The sequence below is a fragment of the Macaca mulatta genome, chromosome 14 (genome assembly GCF_049350105.2).
Source record: "Macaca mulatta isolate MMU2019108-1 chromosome 14, T2T-MMU8v2.0, whole genome shotgun sequence".
NCBI lineage: Eukaryota > Metazoa > Chordata > Mammalia > Primates > Cercopithecidae > Macaca > Macaca mulatta.
The window spans coordinates 86,317,873-86,333,070 of record NC_133419.1 but is presented as its reverse complement, the minus strand read 5'-3'; the positions used below and the strand labels follow the sequence as shown (position 1 = coordinate 86,333,070).

The 15,198-nt window shown below is 39.3% G+C and overlaps 1 protein-coding gene across 50 annotated transcripts in view; it reads left to right on the top strand.

Annotated features, from left to right (window-relative positions):
* SYTL2 (synaptotagmin like 2) overlaps positions 1–15,198 on the top strand; it is a 161,766-nt gene that overhangs the window by 117,920 nt on the left and 28,648 nt on the right. For 13 of the 50 annotated variants that reach the window (XM_077964145.1, XM_015115365.3, XM_077964140.1 and 10 more), the window contains 4 exons: positions 445–526; positions 1,468–1,579; positions 3,348–4,151; positions 9,746–9,817. In XM_077964145.1, coding sequence (XP_077820271.1) covers positions 445–526; positions 1,468–1,579; positions 3,348–4,151; positions 9,746–9,817 — 1,070 coding nt within the window. Of the gene's footprint in view, positions 1–444; positions 527–1,464; positions 1,580–3,347; positions 4,152–9,745; positions 13,673–15,198 lie in introns of those variants that run through there. The other 37 variants (XR_013404242.1, XM_077964125.1, XM_077964123.1 and 34 more) reach the window with 8 other exon arrangements.

Genomic DNA, 15,198 nt, shown 5'->3' with positions numbered 1-15,198 from the left:
TCTTCCCCCAACTTCCACAAACTAAGGTATTTTCCCAGCTCCTGACTCTGTGATGGCACTGAGAGAACTGGTGGTGGTAACAGGACACGAAGGCTTCAGCCAATAGCGACTTCACCTCCCTTGCCTGAGGCAAGGCCACTGGAGCAGGAAGTTCCTCTCCACAGCCAGGGCCTCCATGACCCTCTTTTGCCCTTCTCAATAGCCAAGGGCGTGGTGGTTCTGGAGGGAGCCTGCCCACCTCACTTGTCTCCACTCACTCTTGCCTTACCCTCACTCTGGCGCTGTCCTGTCCCTGGGATAGGGAATCATTCTCTAGAGAATCCTTCTTCTTCCTCCGCACCAGCTTCTTCTCCTAGCCTGCTGATAGCTTTCCTCTTCAGAGGCATAATTTATGATTCCTCAAAAGGTGAGGTTTTATTCTTTGAATTATTGTTTCTTTTACAGTTCCAGTGTGGTAAATCCAGCTTCCACTGTGATTGATATGTCCCAGGAAAACACAAAGAAACCAAATGTGTCTCCAGAGAAGGTAGATTGAGCCCAGATTTTGAAAATCTCGTATTTGTTAGGAATGCCATTTTTCCTCATTGTGTCAAAGCACCACAAAGAGAATTTTGTAGAACAGTTTTTTGGTACCAAACACAGGTAATTTTTACTATTTAGTTTAAGAAGTCACTCTCGTGGTGGAAAAAGTGGATTGGTCACTGCATTGCTGAAGACCCAGATTTCTTGCCCTAAAGGGTAAAAAGTCTGAAGCTATTTGGTGCTGCTGCTGCTTTTTAGCATTTGGAATAAGGCTTGTTAGTTCCATGTCAGTCCTTATTCCTATATTCCTATGCATAGCTTCTTAAATCTCTGTTAGAGAGCTGCTTCTGGGAGAGAATTGCTAATTTATTAAACTGTAGACAGTAAACATTGCTATTGAGTCCTATATTAATTTTTAAAACCTCTATTGATACCATTTTTATCATTAGAATTGATGATAATAATAATGACTGTGAAGCACTTCAAGATACCTAAAATGTCTTCGAAATCTTTAGGAAAGGTCAATTACAGTTGTATTTTGTACAGCTGTGATCTAGCAGACTGAGAGTCTGGCATGGTAGAAGAAGCACTGGTGGGACTCTGACCTGATTACAGACCCAAGTTTCCTTTGACCTTGATCTGGTCTTTGCTATATCCAGGGCCAAGTTTTTTCACCTGTAAAATGTGGGATTTTGATTTAAGTGCCTGATTCTGAGCTCACTTTGTAGGACTCTGGGTTTGCATATATTTTATATAATTTTTATATGGCATATATGGTAATTCTGTGCTAAGCAGATTAATCAGGACAACTGTTTTTCAAACATGCCAAATAATGGAGTTTATGGGATAAAACTATCAAAATTGAAGATAATAGGCATTTGCCAACACTGAGTTGCTGTCATGACATTTAAAATAAGTTTAATAAATAATATTTGTCCCCCGCAGAGGAAGAATCCATTTAATAGCTCCAAGTTGCCAGAAGGTCACTCGTCACAACAAACTAAAAATGAACAGTCAAAAAATGGAAGAACTGGTTTCTTTCAGACTTCAAAAGAGGGTAAATATTTTTATGAACTTGATATTTTTATCTTTGTTATCTGTGGACAAAGGGAAATTCTCAGAGTTCCTTTCACTCAAATAACTTCCAAGAGAAAGTGAAAAGTCCTGATGGTTTTCTTATTTTACTATGCTTGTTGGTTTCCTTCCTGAGGGAGAGGAAGCAGAAATTTTAGAAACTGATAGCTCACACATTCCAGTCTCAGAACTGCGACTTGTTATGTGACCTCCATCGTGTCTTGGATTCCCTCATCAGTAAATTGGGAGATTTTTTGACCCAAGACATTCAGTCTTCCACTTAACAGTATTTATTGGATGCCTACTGTGTGCCCACAAAGTTCTTTTAAAAGGGCTTGCCTCAAGAAGAAAAAGCCTGTTGACAATGTTATGATCCTCTAATCTGTAATTCTCAGCCCAGCAGCCCACCAGCGTTTGATCATGTTTGTGGCTTAATTGATGTAAGTCAGCCTGCTATGGAATATTATCATTTTTGCATACCATTAAGAGGAAATGCTAAACATTTCAAATCTCCTCAAAAGCAACTTGAAGAAGATTCCACAAGCATTAAAGAGTGGTTAGGGGTAGAGAATTAACGAACAGTGGAGCTGGGGTTTTCAACTAGCATGTTTGAATATTAATATACTTTCCATTGGGCACGTTTTGTATTACATAAAATATTTTGTAGAAAAAAAAATCACTGGAACATGTTAGATGTTTATTTGTAACTTTTTTTTTTTTTTTTTTTTTGGGCAATGGAGTCCTACTCTGTTGCCCAGGCTGGAGTGCAGTGGTGCAATCTCTGCTCACTGCAACCTCTGCCTCCCAGGTTCAAGGGCTTCTTGTGCCTCAGCCTCCTGAGTAGCTGGGACTACAGGCTTGCACTATCATGCCTGCCTAATTTTTGTATTTTTAGTAGAGATGAGGTTTCACCCTTTTGGCCAGGCTGGTCTCAAACTCCTGGACTCAAGTGATCCACCCATCTTGGCTTCCCAATGTGCTGGGATTACAGGTGTGAGCCACTGTGCTTGGCCTGTTTTTAACTTTTTGACAAAAATAAATTTTGTTTTAGGTAATGGGGTTTTATTTTTATTTTAATTGAATTTCCTTTTCTTTTCTGATTTCTGCAGGTGAATTTAAGTGACTTCTATGTTTTTCTTTAAGCCTCTTTGGAGAAATTTTCTTTTCATTCCCCAAAAAACTTTCTGTATTGGGTGTAAAATATCACAAACTGTATAAAGCACAGTAATCTTAAATGTACAGTGCAATGAAGTTTATACATGATTTTTCGAATAGACGTTATTTTTTAGAGCAGTTTTAGGTTCACAATATTGAGCAAAAGATACAGACATTTTCCATATACACCCTCTCCCTACACAGGCATAACCTCCCTCATTATCAACATTCCCCATGAGAATGGTACATTTGTTACAACTGATGAACCACACTGAGACATCACTGTTACCCAAAGTACATCATTTACATCGGCGTTCACTCTTAGCATTGTACATTCTGTGGGTTTTGACAAATGTGTAATAGTGTGTGGCCACCATTGTAGTATCATAGAGTAGTTTCAGTGCCTTAAAAGTCCTCTGTGCTCCAATACATGAATTTTTAAAGGCTTTTCACATTAGGCCTCTACTTATGCTACCTACTTTACTGTCTTTAATATTTTAATAGTTTTACTAAGTGTAGGTTAAGTTTATGACAGGTATTTTAAATTATGTATTACTCTCCATATGATATATCACTTACTGTGTTTTAATTTTCAGATGAATTGTCAGAGTCAAAAGAAAAGTCAACTGTCACAGATACTTCAATCCAAAAGTTAGAGAAATCAAAGCAGACTGTGCCAGGCCTTTCAAATGGGTCCCAAATCAAGGCTCCAATCCCCAAAGCCAGGAAGATGATCTACAAATCAACTGATTTAAACAAAGATGATAACCAGTCTTTTCCTAGACAAAGGACAGACTCCCTGAAAGCGAGAGGGGCTCCGAGAGGAATCCTCAAGCGCAACTCCAGTTCCAGTAGCACAGACTCAGAAACCCTTCGTTATAATCACAGCTTTGAACCCAAAAGCAAAATTGTGTCACCTGGCCTAACCATCCATGAGAGAATTTCTGAGAAGGAGCATTCTTTAGAAGACAGCTCTTCCCCAAACTCCCTGGAGCCATTAAAGCATGTGAGATTCTCTGCAGTGAAGGATGAGCTTCCACAGAGTCCTGGGCTAATCCATGGCCGGGAAGTAGGAGAATTTAGTGTTTTAGAATCTGACAGGTTGAAAAATGGAACAGAAGATGCAGGGGACACAGAAGAGTTTCAGAGTGACCCTAAGCCTTCTCAATACGGAAGGTCTTTGCTTTTTCATCAGTCAGCCTCAAGCCCAAATGTATCAAAAAGTGAAACACATCAGCCAGTGACTTCTGGTTCTCTTCCAATTAATGGGCTCCCTTCTCATTCAGAAGTTTTAGCTGCAAGACCACAGTCCATGGAGAATTCACCAACCATCAATGAACACAAAGATAAATCATCAGAATTAACAAGACTTGAATCTGTATTACCCAGAAGCCCTGCTGGTAAGAGAGTTGTCACTACTAGATTATAAAAACTTGGTGGGCTTGGAATGCCCAGGCCAACTAGTCCTGTAGAAGCCCAATTTAACCTTCTAGGCATTCCATCTACAGTTCAGACAGATGCCACTGGAAATGTTTATGCCTCTTGTTTATTTCTCAATCACCAATAACTAAAAGTAACCAGGATAGCACAGTTTCTGGCCCATTATGCTTTACCCTAATATATATATAACCATATCAGTTATTTAAACAAATGACAATGTTTTTAGTTAAATCAAGGTGGAATAGAGTAAGAAAGAATTACTGTCATTAGCTAGTACCTTGGTACAGGGTAAATATATTATTACTCACCTAATGCAAATTTAGTAATTACAATTTTAGCAAACTTTGGTTTCTTTTGTAATCTCAAGAGAACCTTCACTCTCTTAGTGTCAAAGGATGGGAAACTAGACTTTGAGGCCTTACTATGCAAAAGTGTCAGACTTTGGCCTGCTCGGGCCTCCAGCCATTTGTTCTTAGGCTTTAAAAGCTCTGAGGGCACTTTCTCTTTCAGCTGGTATGAGTTGAGAGGCAAAGAGGGTACTGCTTTTCCCTGCTAACTAGCCTTGTCTTGAAGGTCTTACCACTCTCAGGGGATGACTCAAACTACTTTTACACCTATATGATCATGAAGTAATCATAATGTTTTCTGATCATAATTTCTTATGTTTTTTTAGAAAAACAGAAACAATAGAAAAAGCCATGCTGTGTACTCTCTGCCGTCTTTAATAAGCCTGCATCCGACCCTATGATAGTTTCTTTATAGTCAGGATAATTCACAATAGCAACAATCAAATTTGTTTTTTTTTTTTAAGTTTTTTAAAAATATACTTTAAGTTCTGGGATACATGTGAAGAACGTGCAGGTTTGTTACAAGGTATACACGTGCCATGGTGGTTTGCTGCACCCATCAACCCATCACCTACATTAGGTATTTCTCCTAATGCAGTCCCTCCCCTACCCCCCCACATCCCAACAGGCCCTGGTGTGTGATGTTTCCCTCCTTGTGTCCGTGTGTTCTCATTGTTGAACTCCCACTTATGAGTGAGAACATGTGGTGTTTGGTTTTCTGATCTTGTGATAGTTTGCTGAGAATGATGGTTTCCAGCTTCATCCATGTCCCTGCAAAGGACATGAACTCATCCTTTTTTGTGGCGGCATAGTATTCCATGCTGTATATGTACCACATTTTCTTTTTCCAGTCTAACATTGATAGACATTTGGGTTGGTTCCAAGTCTCTACTATTGTGAACAGTGCTGCAGTAAACAAACATGTGCATGTGTCTTTATAGGTGAATGATTTATAAGACTTTAGGTATATACCTAGTAATGGGATTGCTTGGTCAAATGGTATTTCTGGTTCTAGATCCTTGAGGAATCACCACACTGTCTTCCACAATGGTTGAACTAATTTACACTCCCACCAACAATGTAAAAGCGTTCCTATTTCTCCACATCCTCTCCAGCATCGGTTGTTTTCTGACTTTTTAATGATTGCCATTCTAACTGGCGTGAGATGGTATCTTATTGTGGTTTTGATTTGCATTTCTGTAATGATCAGTGATAATGAGCTTTTTATCATCTTTGTTGGCCACATAAATGTCTTCTTTTGAGAAGTGTCTGTTCATATCCTTCGCCTACTTTTCGATGGGGTTGTTTTTTTTCTTGTAAATTTGTTTAAGTTCCTTGTAGATTCTGATATTAGCCCTTTGTCAGATGGATAGATTGCAAAAATTTTCTGCCATTCTGTAGGTTGCCTGTTCACTCTGATGATAGTTTCTTTTGCTGTGCAGAAGCGCTTTAATTTAATTAGATCCTGTTTGTCAGTTTTGACTTTTGTTGCCATTGCTTTTGGTGTTTTAGTCATGAAGTCTTTGCCTATGCCTATATCCTAAGTGGTACTGCCTAGGTTTTCTTCTAGGGTTTTTATGGTTTTAGGCCTTATGTTTAAGTCTTTAATCCATCTTGAGTTAATTTTTGTATAAGGTGTAAGGAAGGGATCCAGTTTCAGTTTTCTGCATATGGCTAGCCAGTTTTCCCAACACCATTTATTAAATAGGGAATCCTTTCCCCCATTGCTTGTTTTTGTCAGGTTTGTCAAAGGTCAGATGGTTGCAGATGTGTGGCATTATTTCTGAGACCTCTTTTCTGTCCCATTGGTCTATATCTCTGTTTTGGTACCAGTACCATGCTGTTTTGGTTATAGTAGCCTTGTAGTATTGTTTGAAGTCAGGTAGCATGATGCCTCCAGCTTTGTTCTTTTTGCTTAGGAATGTGTTGGCTATGCAACCTCTTTTTTGGTTCCATATGAAATTTAAAGTTTTTCCTAATTCTGTGATGAAAGTCAGTGGTAACTTGATGGGGATAGCATTGAATCTATAAATTTCTTTGGGCAGTATGGCCATTTTCATGATATTGATTCTTCCTATCCATGGGCATGGAATGTTTTTCCATTTGTTTGTGTCCTCTCTTAATAACTTGAGCAGTGGTTTGTAGTTCTTCTTGAAGAGCTCCTTCACATCCCTTGTAAATTGTATTCTTAAGTATTTTATTCTCTTTGTAGCAATTGTGAATGGGAGTTCACTCACGATTTGGCTCTCTATTATTGGTATATAGGAATGCTTGTGTTTTGTGCACATTGATTTGGTATCCTGAGACTTTGCTGAAGTTGCTTATCAGCTTAAGGAGATTTTGGGCTGAGACAATGAGGTTTTCTAAATATACAATCATGTCATCTGCAAAAAGAGACAATTTGACATCCTCTCTTCCTCTTTGAATACCATTTATTTCTTTCTCTTGCCTGACTGTCCTGGCCAGAACTCCCAATACTATGTTGAATAGGAGTGGTGAGATAGGACATCCTTGTCTTGTGCCGGCTTTCAAAGAGAATGCTTCCAGCTTTTGCCCATTCAGTGTGATATTGGCTATGGGTTTGTCATAAATAGCTTTTATTATTTTGAGATACATTCCACTGATACCTAGTTTATTGGGAGTTTTTAGCAAGAACTGCTGTTGAATTTTTTCGAAGGCCTTTTCTGCATCTATTGAGATAATCATGTGGTTTTTGTCTTTGGTTCTGTTTATATGCTGGATTACATTTATTGATTTGTGTATGTTGAACCAGCCTTGCATCCCAGAGATGAAGCCCACTTGATCATGGTGGATAAGCTTTTTGATGTGCTGCTGGATTCAGTTTTCCAGTATTTTATTGAGAATTTTTGCATTGATGTTCGTCAGGGATATTGGTCTGAAATTTTCTTTTTTTGTGTTGTTCCTACTAGGTTTTGGTATCAGGTTGATGTTGGCGTCACAAAATGAATTAGGGAGGAGTCCCTCTTTTTCTATTTTTTGGGATAGTTTCGGAAGGAATGGTACCAGTTTCTCTTTATACCTCTGGTAGAATTCGGCTGTGAATCCATCTGGTCCTGGGCTTTTGTTGGTTGGTAGGCTGTTAATTGCTGCATCTATTTCTGAACTTGTTATTGGTCTATTCATGGATTCAATGTCTTCCTGGTTTAGTCTTGGGAGGGTGTGCGTGCCCAGGAATTTATCCATTTCTTCTAGATTTTCTAGTTTATTTGCATAGAGGTGTTTATAGTATTCTCTGATGGTGGTTTGTATTTCTGTGGGACCAGTGGTGATATCCCCTTTATCATTTTTTGTTGTGTCTATTTGATTCTTCTCTCTTTTCTTGTTAGTCTGGCTAATGGTCTATCTATTTTGTCGATCTTTTCAAAAAACCTGAACCTGCTCCTGGATTCATTGATTTTTTGAGGGGTTTTTCTTGTCTCTTCAGTTCTGTTCTGATTTTAGTTATTTCTTGTCTTCTGCTAGCTTTTGAATTTGTTTGCTCTTGCTTTTCCAGTTATTCTAATTGTGATGTTAGGGTGTCGATTTTAGATCTTTCCCGCTTTCTCCTGTGGGCATTTAGTGCTATAAATTTCCCTCTAAACACTGCGTTAGCTGTGTCCCAGAGATTCAGGAATGCTGTGTCTTTATTCTCATTGGTTTCAAAGAACTTATTTATTTCTGCCTTCATTTCGTTGTTTACCCATTAGTCATTCAGGAGCAAGTTGTTCAGTCTCCATTTAGTTGTGCTGTTTAGAGTGAGTTTCTTAATCCTGAGTTCTAATTTGATTGCGCTGTGGCCTGAGAGACTATTTGTTATGATTTCCATTCTTTTGCATTTGCTGAGGACTGTTTTACTTCCAATTATGTGGTCAATTTTAGAATAAGTGTGATGTGGTGCTGAGAAGAATGTGTATTCTGTTGATTTGGGGTGGAGAGTTCTGTAGATGTCTATTAGGTCCACTTGGTCCAGAGCTTAGTTCAAATCCTGAATATCCTTGTTAATTTTCTGTATCACAGTGGGGTGTTAAAGTCTCCCACTATTATTGTGTGGGAGTCTAAGTCTCTTTGTAGGTCTCTAAGAACTTGCTTTATGAATCTGGGTGCTCCTGTATTGGATGCATATATATTTAGGATAGTTAGCACTCCTTGTTGCGTTGATTCCTTTACCATTATGTAATGCCCTTCTTTGTCTTTTTGATCTTTGTTGGTTTGAAAACACAGTTCTTAAACTCCAGTATGCAAAACAGTCACTAGAATAGCTGTTAGTAAAGATTACTGTGCCCAATCTCCAGAAATTCTTCTCATTCAATACATCAGGAATAAGGCCCAGGAATGGAAATATCCTCATTGTCCCATTTAAATATTGTGGATAAAATTCCTTGTTTAGTCTTATTTAAAAGTTCTTTTTCTAACTCCTGAAATCACTTAAGTCTGTGCTTCTCAAACCTGAATTTAGGCCTCCTCCAGGGTTTATGATACGTGCCAGGGGATGGGTGAAGTCATAAAATCAGCATGGCGTATCTTCCTGGAGTGTTAGTTTTATACAAAGATTTAAGAGTAAGAGAAAATTAACATTTAAAATGTAACATGGAGCTGAGTGTGGTGGCTCACGACTGTAATCCCAGCACTTTGGGAGGCTGAGGTGGGCGGATCACGAGGTCAGGAGTTCGAGACCAACCTGGCCAATATGGTGAAACCCTGTCTCTACTAAAAATACAAAAATTAGCTGGGACTGGTGGTGCGTGTCGGTAATCCCAGTTATTTGGGAGGCTGAGGCAGAAGAATCGCTTGAACCTGGGAGGAGGAGGTTGCAGTGAGCCGAGATCCTGCCACTGCAGTCTGGCCTAGGCAGCAGAGTAAGACTCCATCTCAATAAATAATAATAAAATAAAATGTAACATGACACAGAATGCAAAATTAACATGTATTTTTAAAATAAACCAGGAACTTCAAATAAATTTTTCAGTTAGGTCCGTACCCTGTACTTCCTGGTTTCTACAATTCCTTTCCTTTACTATCATAGGGCACCTTTGGTAGAATACCTTAATTAGGACAACTTACATTTTTAACCCCTGAAAAATGCTGTTATAAACAGCTAGTGGTATAGAAAGTGCAAATACAAAGTGCTTTTATAAAGATGATGTGAATGATTAACCGTTCTTTAAGCATGCTCTTTTCTTATTTAGAAAAGTATTTCTATGTTGCAGATGAACTGTCTCATTGTGTTGAGCCTGAGCCGTCTCAGGTGCCAGGTGGCAGTTCTAGAGACCATCAGCAAGGTAAGCCTGTCCCGGCTCTAAAAGCTAAGATATCTTCACGTTCTAGTCCATATGCCACTGAGATACAGAAGTCAACTGATGATTCCATATTTAAAGTTCTAGACTGGTTTAACCGAAGTTCTTATTCAGATGACAATAAGTCATTCCTCCAACATCCCCGAGGAATAGAGTCCAAAGAAAAAACAGACTCAAAATCACAGGTTGCTATTGACTTGGTGACAGATGACACTACTTTAAAAGAAAATGGCTTGAAGAACCTATCATCCAGCAAAATTGAATCGAAGCCTGTGAGATCTGATTCAACATTCCAAGTAGAGGGAGATATGCTGGTTTCTGAAAGTTGCCAAGATGCTAATGTGAACATCAAATCCAAATTCATGAATTTGTCCCAACAAGGTGCCCCAAAGGAAGGCCCATGTATATTGCCATTTGAAAGCTATGGCACCCCAAGTCAAAGGAGCAAAAATATGGACTATAGCCAAGATTCAAAAAGCATAGGAAAAGGGAACGGGGTATCTCCTCCAAAAAGGAACTATTCCTACAATATTCTCAAGGAATCTGATGCAGAAAACCAAGTTCCATGCAACACTAATAATATTGGCAACTTGGGTGAAGAAGAACCCAAGTTTCATGCTCATGAAGAAAATAGAGGACACTCAGAAGTGAATTTTGACTCTTCAACAATTGTCAAAGAACCAGGTTTGAAAGATAACATGAAAGCAGAGAGAAAGAGCAAAGGAGGAAATACCTATATCCTGAAAGCTTCCTTAGAGCCAGAGAATATTAACTCAACACCTGGGATTGCCAACAACGGCTCTCCTTGGAAGAAGCCTGAGGTCCATTTCCAGCAAGAAGCTGATGAGGTTCCCAAGAACCAAGTGCAGAGAGAGAAATACAAAAGAGTGAGTGACAGAATATCCTTTTGGGAAGGAGAGAAAGCTGCTGCTAAGATAACTCATAAAGAACCCACATCTTCATGTAGCCAGGAACAACCTTCTGCTAAAGCATATCAGCCTGTGCAGAAGTCACAGGGTGTATCATCTATGGACAGTTTATCTACAGACCAGAGTGAATATAATCAGGTCATTCCCAAACGAGTGGTCCTAGATGAGGATGATCAAGCATCCCAGCTCTCCAATTCTTATTCCTCAAATAAATCTAAAGAGACCAAGCCACAAATATCAGATCCATCCAGAAACTATCTTTCAGCTGAGGAATCAGATAAAGTGTCTCTGTTTCAGAATAAGAAAAATGAGCCTATAAAAAGATCACCAATGGCAGACAGTTTGCCTTCTAGAAGAAACCTTACTTTACCAGCACTGCAACGTCCCTCAAATGTTGGGAGTGAACGACATGTTCCTTTGGAGAAAGACAGACCTCTAGTTCGTGAATCAAATGCCAACTTTAAAGTTATGTCCCTAAAAGAAAGAATGGATGAACCCAATGTGGAACAGGTCTATAATCCCTCTCAGTTTGAGAATTTGAGAAAGTTTTGGGACTTAGAAACTAATTTAAACAGTAAGAATAATGACAAGAATATTACCACAGCAAGCCAAAAAAATTCTGCACCTTTTAATAGGCAGAAACACAAGGAATTAAGTGACATTAAATTATCAGGTAAAAATACTCATGAAGCAGAGGTGCTTCTAAGCCCAAAAAAAGTTATGGGAAGAGAGGAAATGGAGAAATTAAATTCAAAGGGCATACTCCAGGTGCTACCAGATGAAACCACATTTCCTTTGAGTCTGCTTAGAAAGTATACTCATCAGTTGCGAGGAAATGAGTCATCAAAGGAAAACATGGAAAAGAATATGGAAGGGATTGTTACTCCAGTGTTTAAGGAAGAAAAGGATTACTCAGACCAAGAGATTCAAGAATCCATAGTAAAAACCAATGTTTTGTCTAAAGACTACAAAGACACTTTTAATGACAGCTTGCAGAAACTGCTTTCAGAAGCCTCAACACCAGCAATTCAACCCTCTGGTGGAAAAGTTCATGGAAAACAAGTGCTTGAGCCAAGTGTTTCTGAAAATAGGACATGGCGTCAAAAAACAGATTTTGCTGATACTGAGGAAGAAGTCAAAGGACCTGAGAAGATCATTAATGAGCATGTTGACAAAACAGTAGTTCCTCCAAAGGTTAAACGGAACTCTTTGACTGCTAGTCTAGACAAACTCCTGAAGGAAGCAACTGGAACTTCACCCTCTCCCTTGCAAACCAAGTTGGCGCCCGTTATCACTGGAACCAACTCTAAGCCGGAAGAAGGAAGATTTTTTGGAAAAGGGATAGAACAGAGTCACAATACTTCAGCTGATAAGAGAGAAATACTAGCTCCTTTTCCAGAGAGAGATGAAACTTTTGGAAATACAGCTCTCCCCAAGAAAGCTGAAAGTGGTGAGTGCCAGCTAAACACAGAGAATTTGATTCAGATGGCTGCAGAAGATTCTTATCCATTGGATCCACCTTCCCAGCTTTCCAGAAAGGGTTCTTTTGGGGATGTGGCCAACCCTCCCCACGATATGCTTTTTCCCCAAGATGCTCATCTTGTTCCCCAGGCTAGGGCACACCCTTCTCAAACAGAAATTTCAGAGACTGTAGAGAAAGTCGTTCTTCCACCCAGACCTGTGTTGAATGATGTAAATGCTGCATTACAGAAGCTGCATAGAGAAGTATGGTTAAGTTATCCAGCTGGAAGGGAAGTACGTCCTGGAGAAGTGAACCCAGAATTTCCTGAAGCAGTACAGGCATTAGGTAGCCCCCTAAATCCGCCAGGAGTGATATCACCATGGGCTATGATGGACACCATAGTTCCAGACAGGAAGGATTTTTATTCCTCCAATGTAGTTCCTGATAAAACTCATGAACTTGGATCTTATTTAGCTGCCCAAATGTTTCTATCAGACCAGACACTTAGCTCATTTGGTTCCACTGTTGCTCAATATGGCAAAGGCCTACCTCAGGAAGTGGAAGAAATTGTGAGGGAAACAATTATTCAACCCAAATCAGAGTTCCTCGAATTCAGTGCTGGCTTAGAAAAACTACTGAAGGAAGCAACTGAAACCTTCCCCTTAAAATATGAAAGCGATACAGGGAATCTTTCTGCATCAAAGTTAATAGGTAGTACAAAGGAGCCCAGGCAAGCCACTTCTGAATTCCATCCTGAGGAATTAAAAGAAACAGTAGAAAAGGCTGAGGCTCCATTAATAACTGAGAGTGCTTTTGATGCTGGTTTTGAGAAACTTCTTAAAGAAATAACTGAAGCTCCTCCTTATCAGTCGCAGGTGTCAGTGAGAGAAGAAATGCACAAGAAAGAGTCCTCACAGTCAGAGCAGACCAGGTTCTTAGGGGCAGTGCCCCATTTTTACGGGGCAGCCTCACAGAACTCTGAAATGAAGGCTAAAAGTAGTGGTTTGGAATCTCAAGTCAACCAATGTAATAAAAAGTTGGGAGGAGACGTACATATGACTGATTTATTGGTAGATTTTTGTGGTTCCAAAAGTGGAGTTGAGATCCCTAGAACCCCACAACTTTATGTGGCTCGTGAAATAGGGACCATTAACACTGTAAACCCCCCAGTGGACAGGGACAGTGAAAGTGGGGTTGCAGGGCGACAAGGGACTTTTCAGGAACCTGGCTTTGGAGGGGCTTCTGAAGCAATTAGTGTGTCCAGAAATAGGCAACCCATTCCTCTCCTGATGAACAAAGAAAACTCTACAAAAACAAGTAAAGTTGAATTGATTCTAGCATCGCCATATAAGAAACAAGAGAAAGAGGAAGAAAAAGAAGGTTTCTCTGAGTCCAAGTTTTCAGATGGAAATACCAGTTCTAATGCAGAGAGCTGGAGAAATCCTTCCAGTGAGCATTTAAAAAATTTTAACTCACAATGAGTCTGCTTTATGGAATGCTGATGTAAAGGATGATTTTTTAAAATTGGGATTAATTTGATATTCTTAAATGGTGTTAAATTCTTCTTACCACTTCTGTGTTCCTGAGCCTTTTTTAATTAAAAAAATTATTTATATTTTTTAATCAAAAGCATTACATAAAACAGCTTTCCTATAAGGCTGTTTCAGAGTCTGAGTTGACTTTTCATTAATCTACCTATAGAATTTTTAGGTTTCAAAAAATACTTTTTAAATAACTTTTTGTGTTTAGAAAGTATCTTTACTACATTTAAGCTAGTTTTCCTCCTGGAAATATTTAGAATTTCTTCCTTAATTGGCAATCTTTATAGAAGTCTAGTAAGATTTGTGGCAAGAAAGTGCCACAGATGGACACAAATTTCCCATTTAGGAGCAATATCTTACCACAGTGGTGGCTAAATACCAGGGACAAAATATAAGGCTGGAACTTTCCTTCCCTCAGATACCTTGTGCTGTGGTGTTTTTGTTACCACTTTCTACCTCTCATTTTCAATTATCTGTACAATCTTCCCTTTCTAGAGTATGACTTTGGCCAGATGACTCACCTGATGCCACCTAAGGGCATTGCCTGGCCAGGTACATTTCTTTCGCTCCAGCCTTGGCTAAGTTGATGATCTGAATCGATCTCCACATTCATCTACATGGATGTGGGGGCACTGGTTTTGGTGGCCAGGCTGTAAAACATAGGGCTTATCTCAGTTTCCTATTTAATCAACCTGTGGACATTTTAGCAGAGAAACCCCAGAGCAAATAGGAATGAGAAGCTACCTGATTAAAATGATGAAATGATAGAGAATGTTTTCTGGCTGGGACATTTTAACCAAAGTTACACAACTGCTCTTGATTGCCTTCCTTGTAGTTTAGTAGAATTTGTCATTTGTTTAGCTCCCTTTAGTTCCAGTGAAAATAGATAAGCTTTACTGAGTCGCTTACTTGGAGGTGTGGATTCTTTTTTAAGTAGCTATAGGGTTTCTTCTTGAACACTGACCAAAGAATCCACCTTTAATCCTATTCAGTCAAGTTGAAGCCCCTCTAACAAATTTTGTTGTTAATAAAAAAAAAGAAATTGAAGTATCAGTCTCTAAAACCAGACATATGCAGGAATAAAGCCAGCATATTAAACTTGTTGAAGTAGGCTCTTACTAAACTTCCCATGAGTTGCTAGCATAAACTGAGCCACAGTAGGAGGCGCGCCTGCAAATTCGCAATTATGTTAAGAGACTATCATCTAATGTGTATCCCAGCATAATTGACCGAGTAGTAAAAAGCCTATCTAAAAAAGCAATGTTAAATAGTCACCTAGGCTGGGCACGGTGGCTCACACCTGTAATCCCAGCACTTTGGGAGGCCGACGCGGGCAGATCATGAGGTCAGGAGATCAAGACCATCCTGGCTAACACAGTGAAACCCCATCTCTACTAAAAAATACAAAAAATTAGCCAGGCGTGGTGGCAGCGG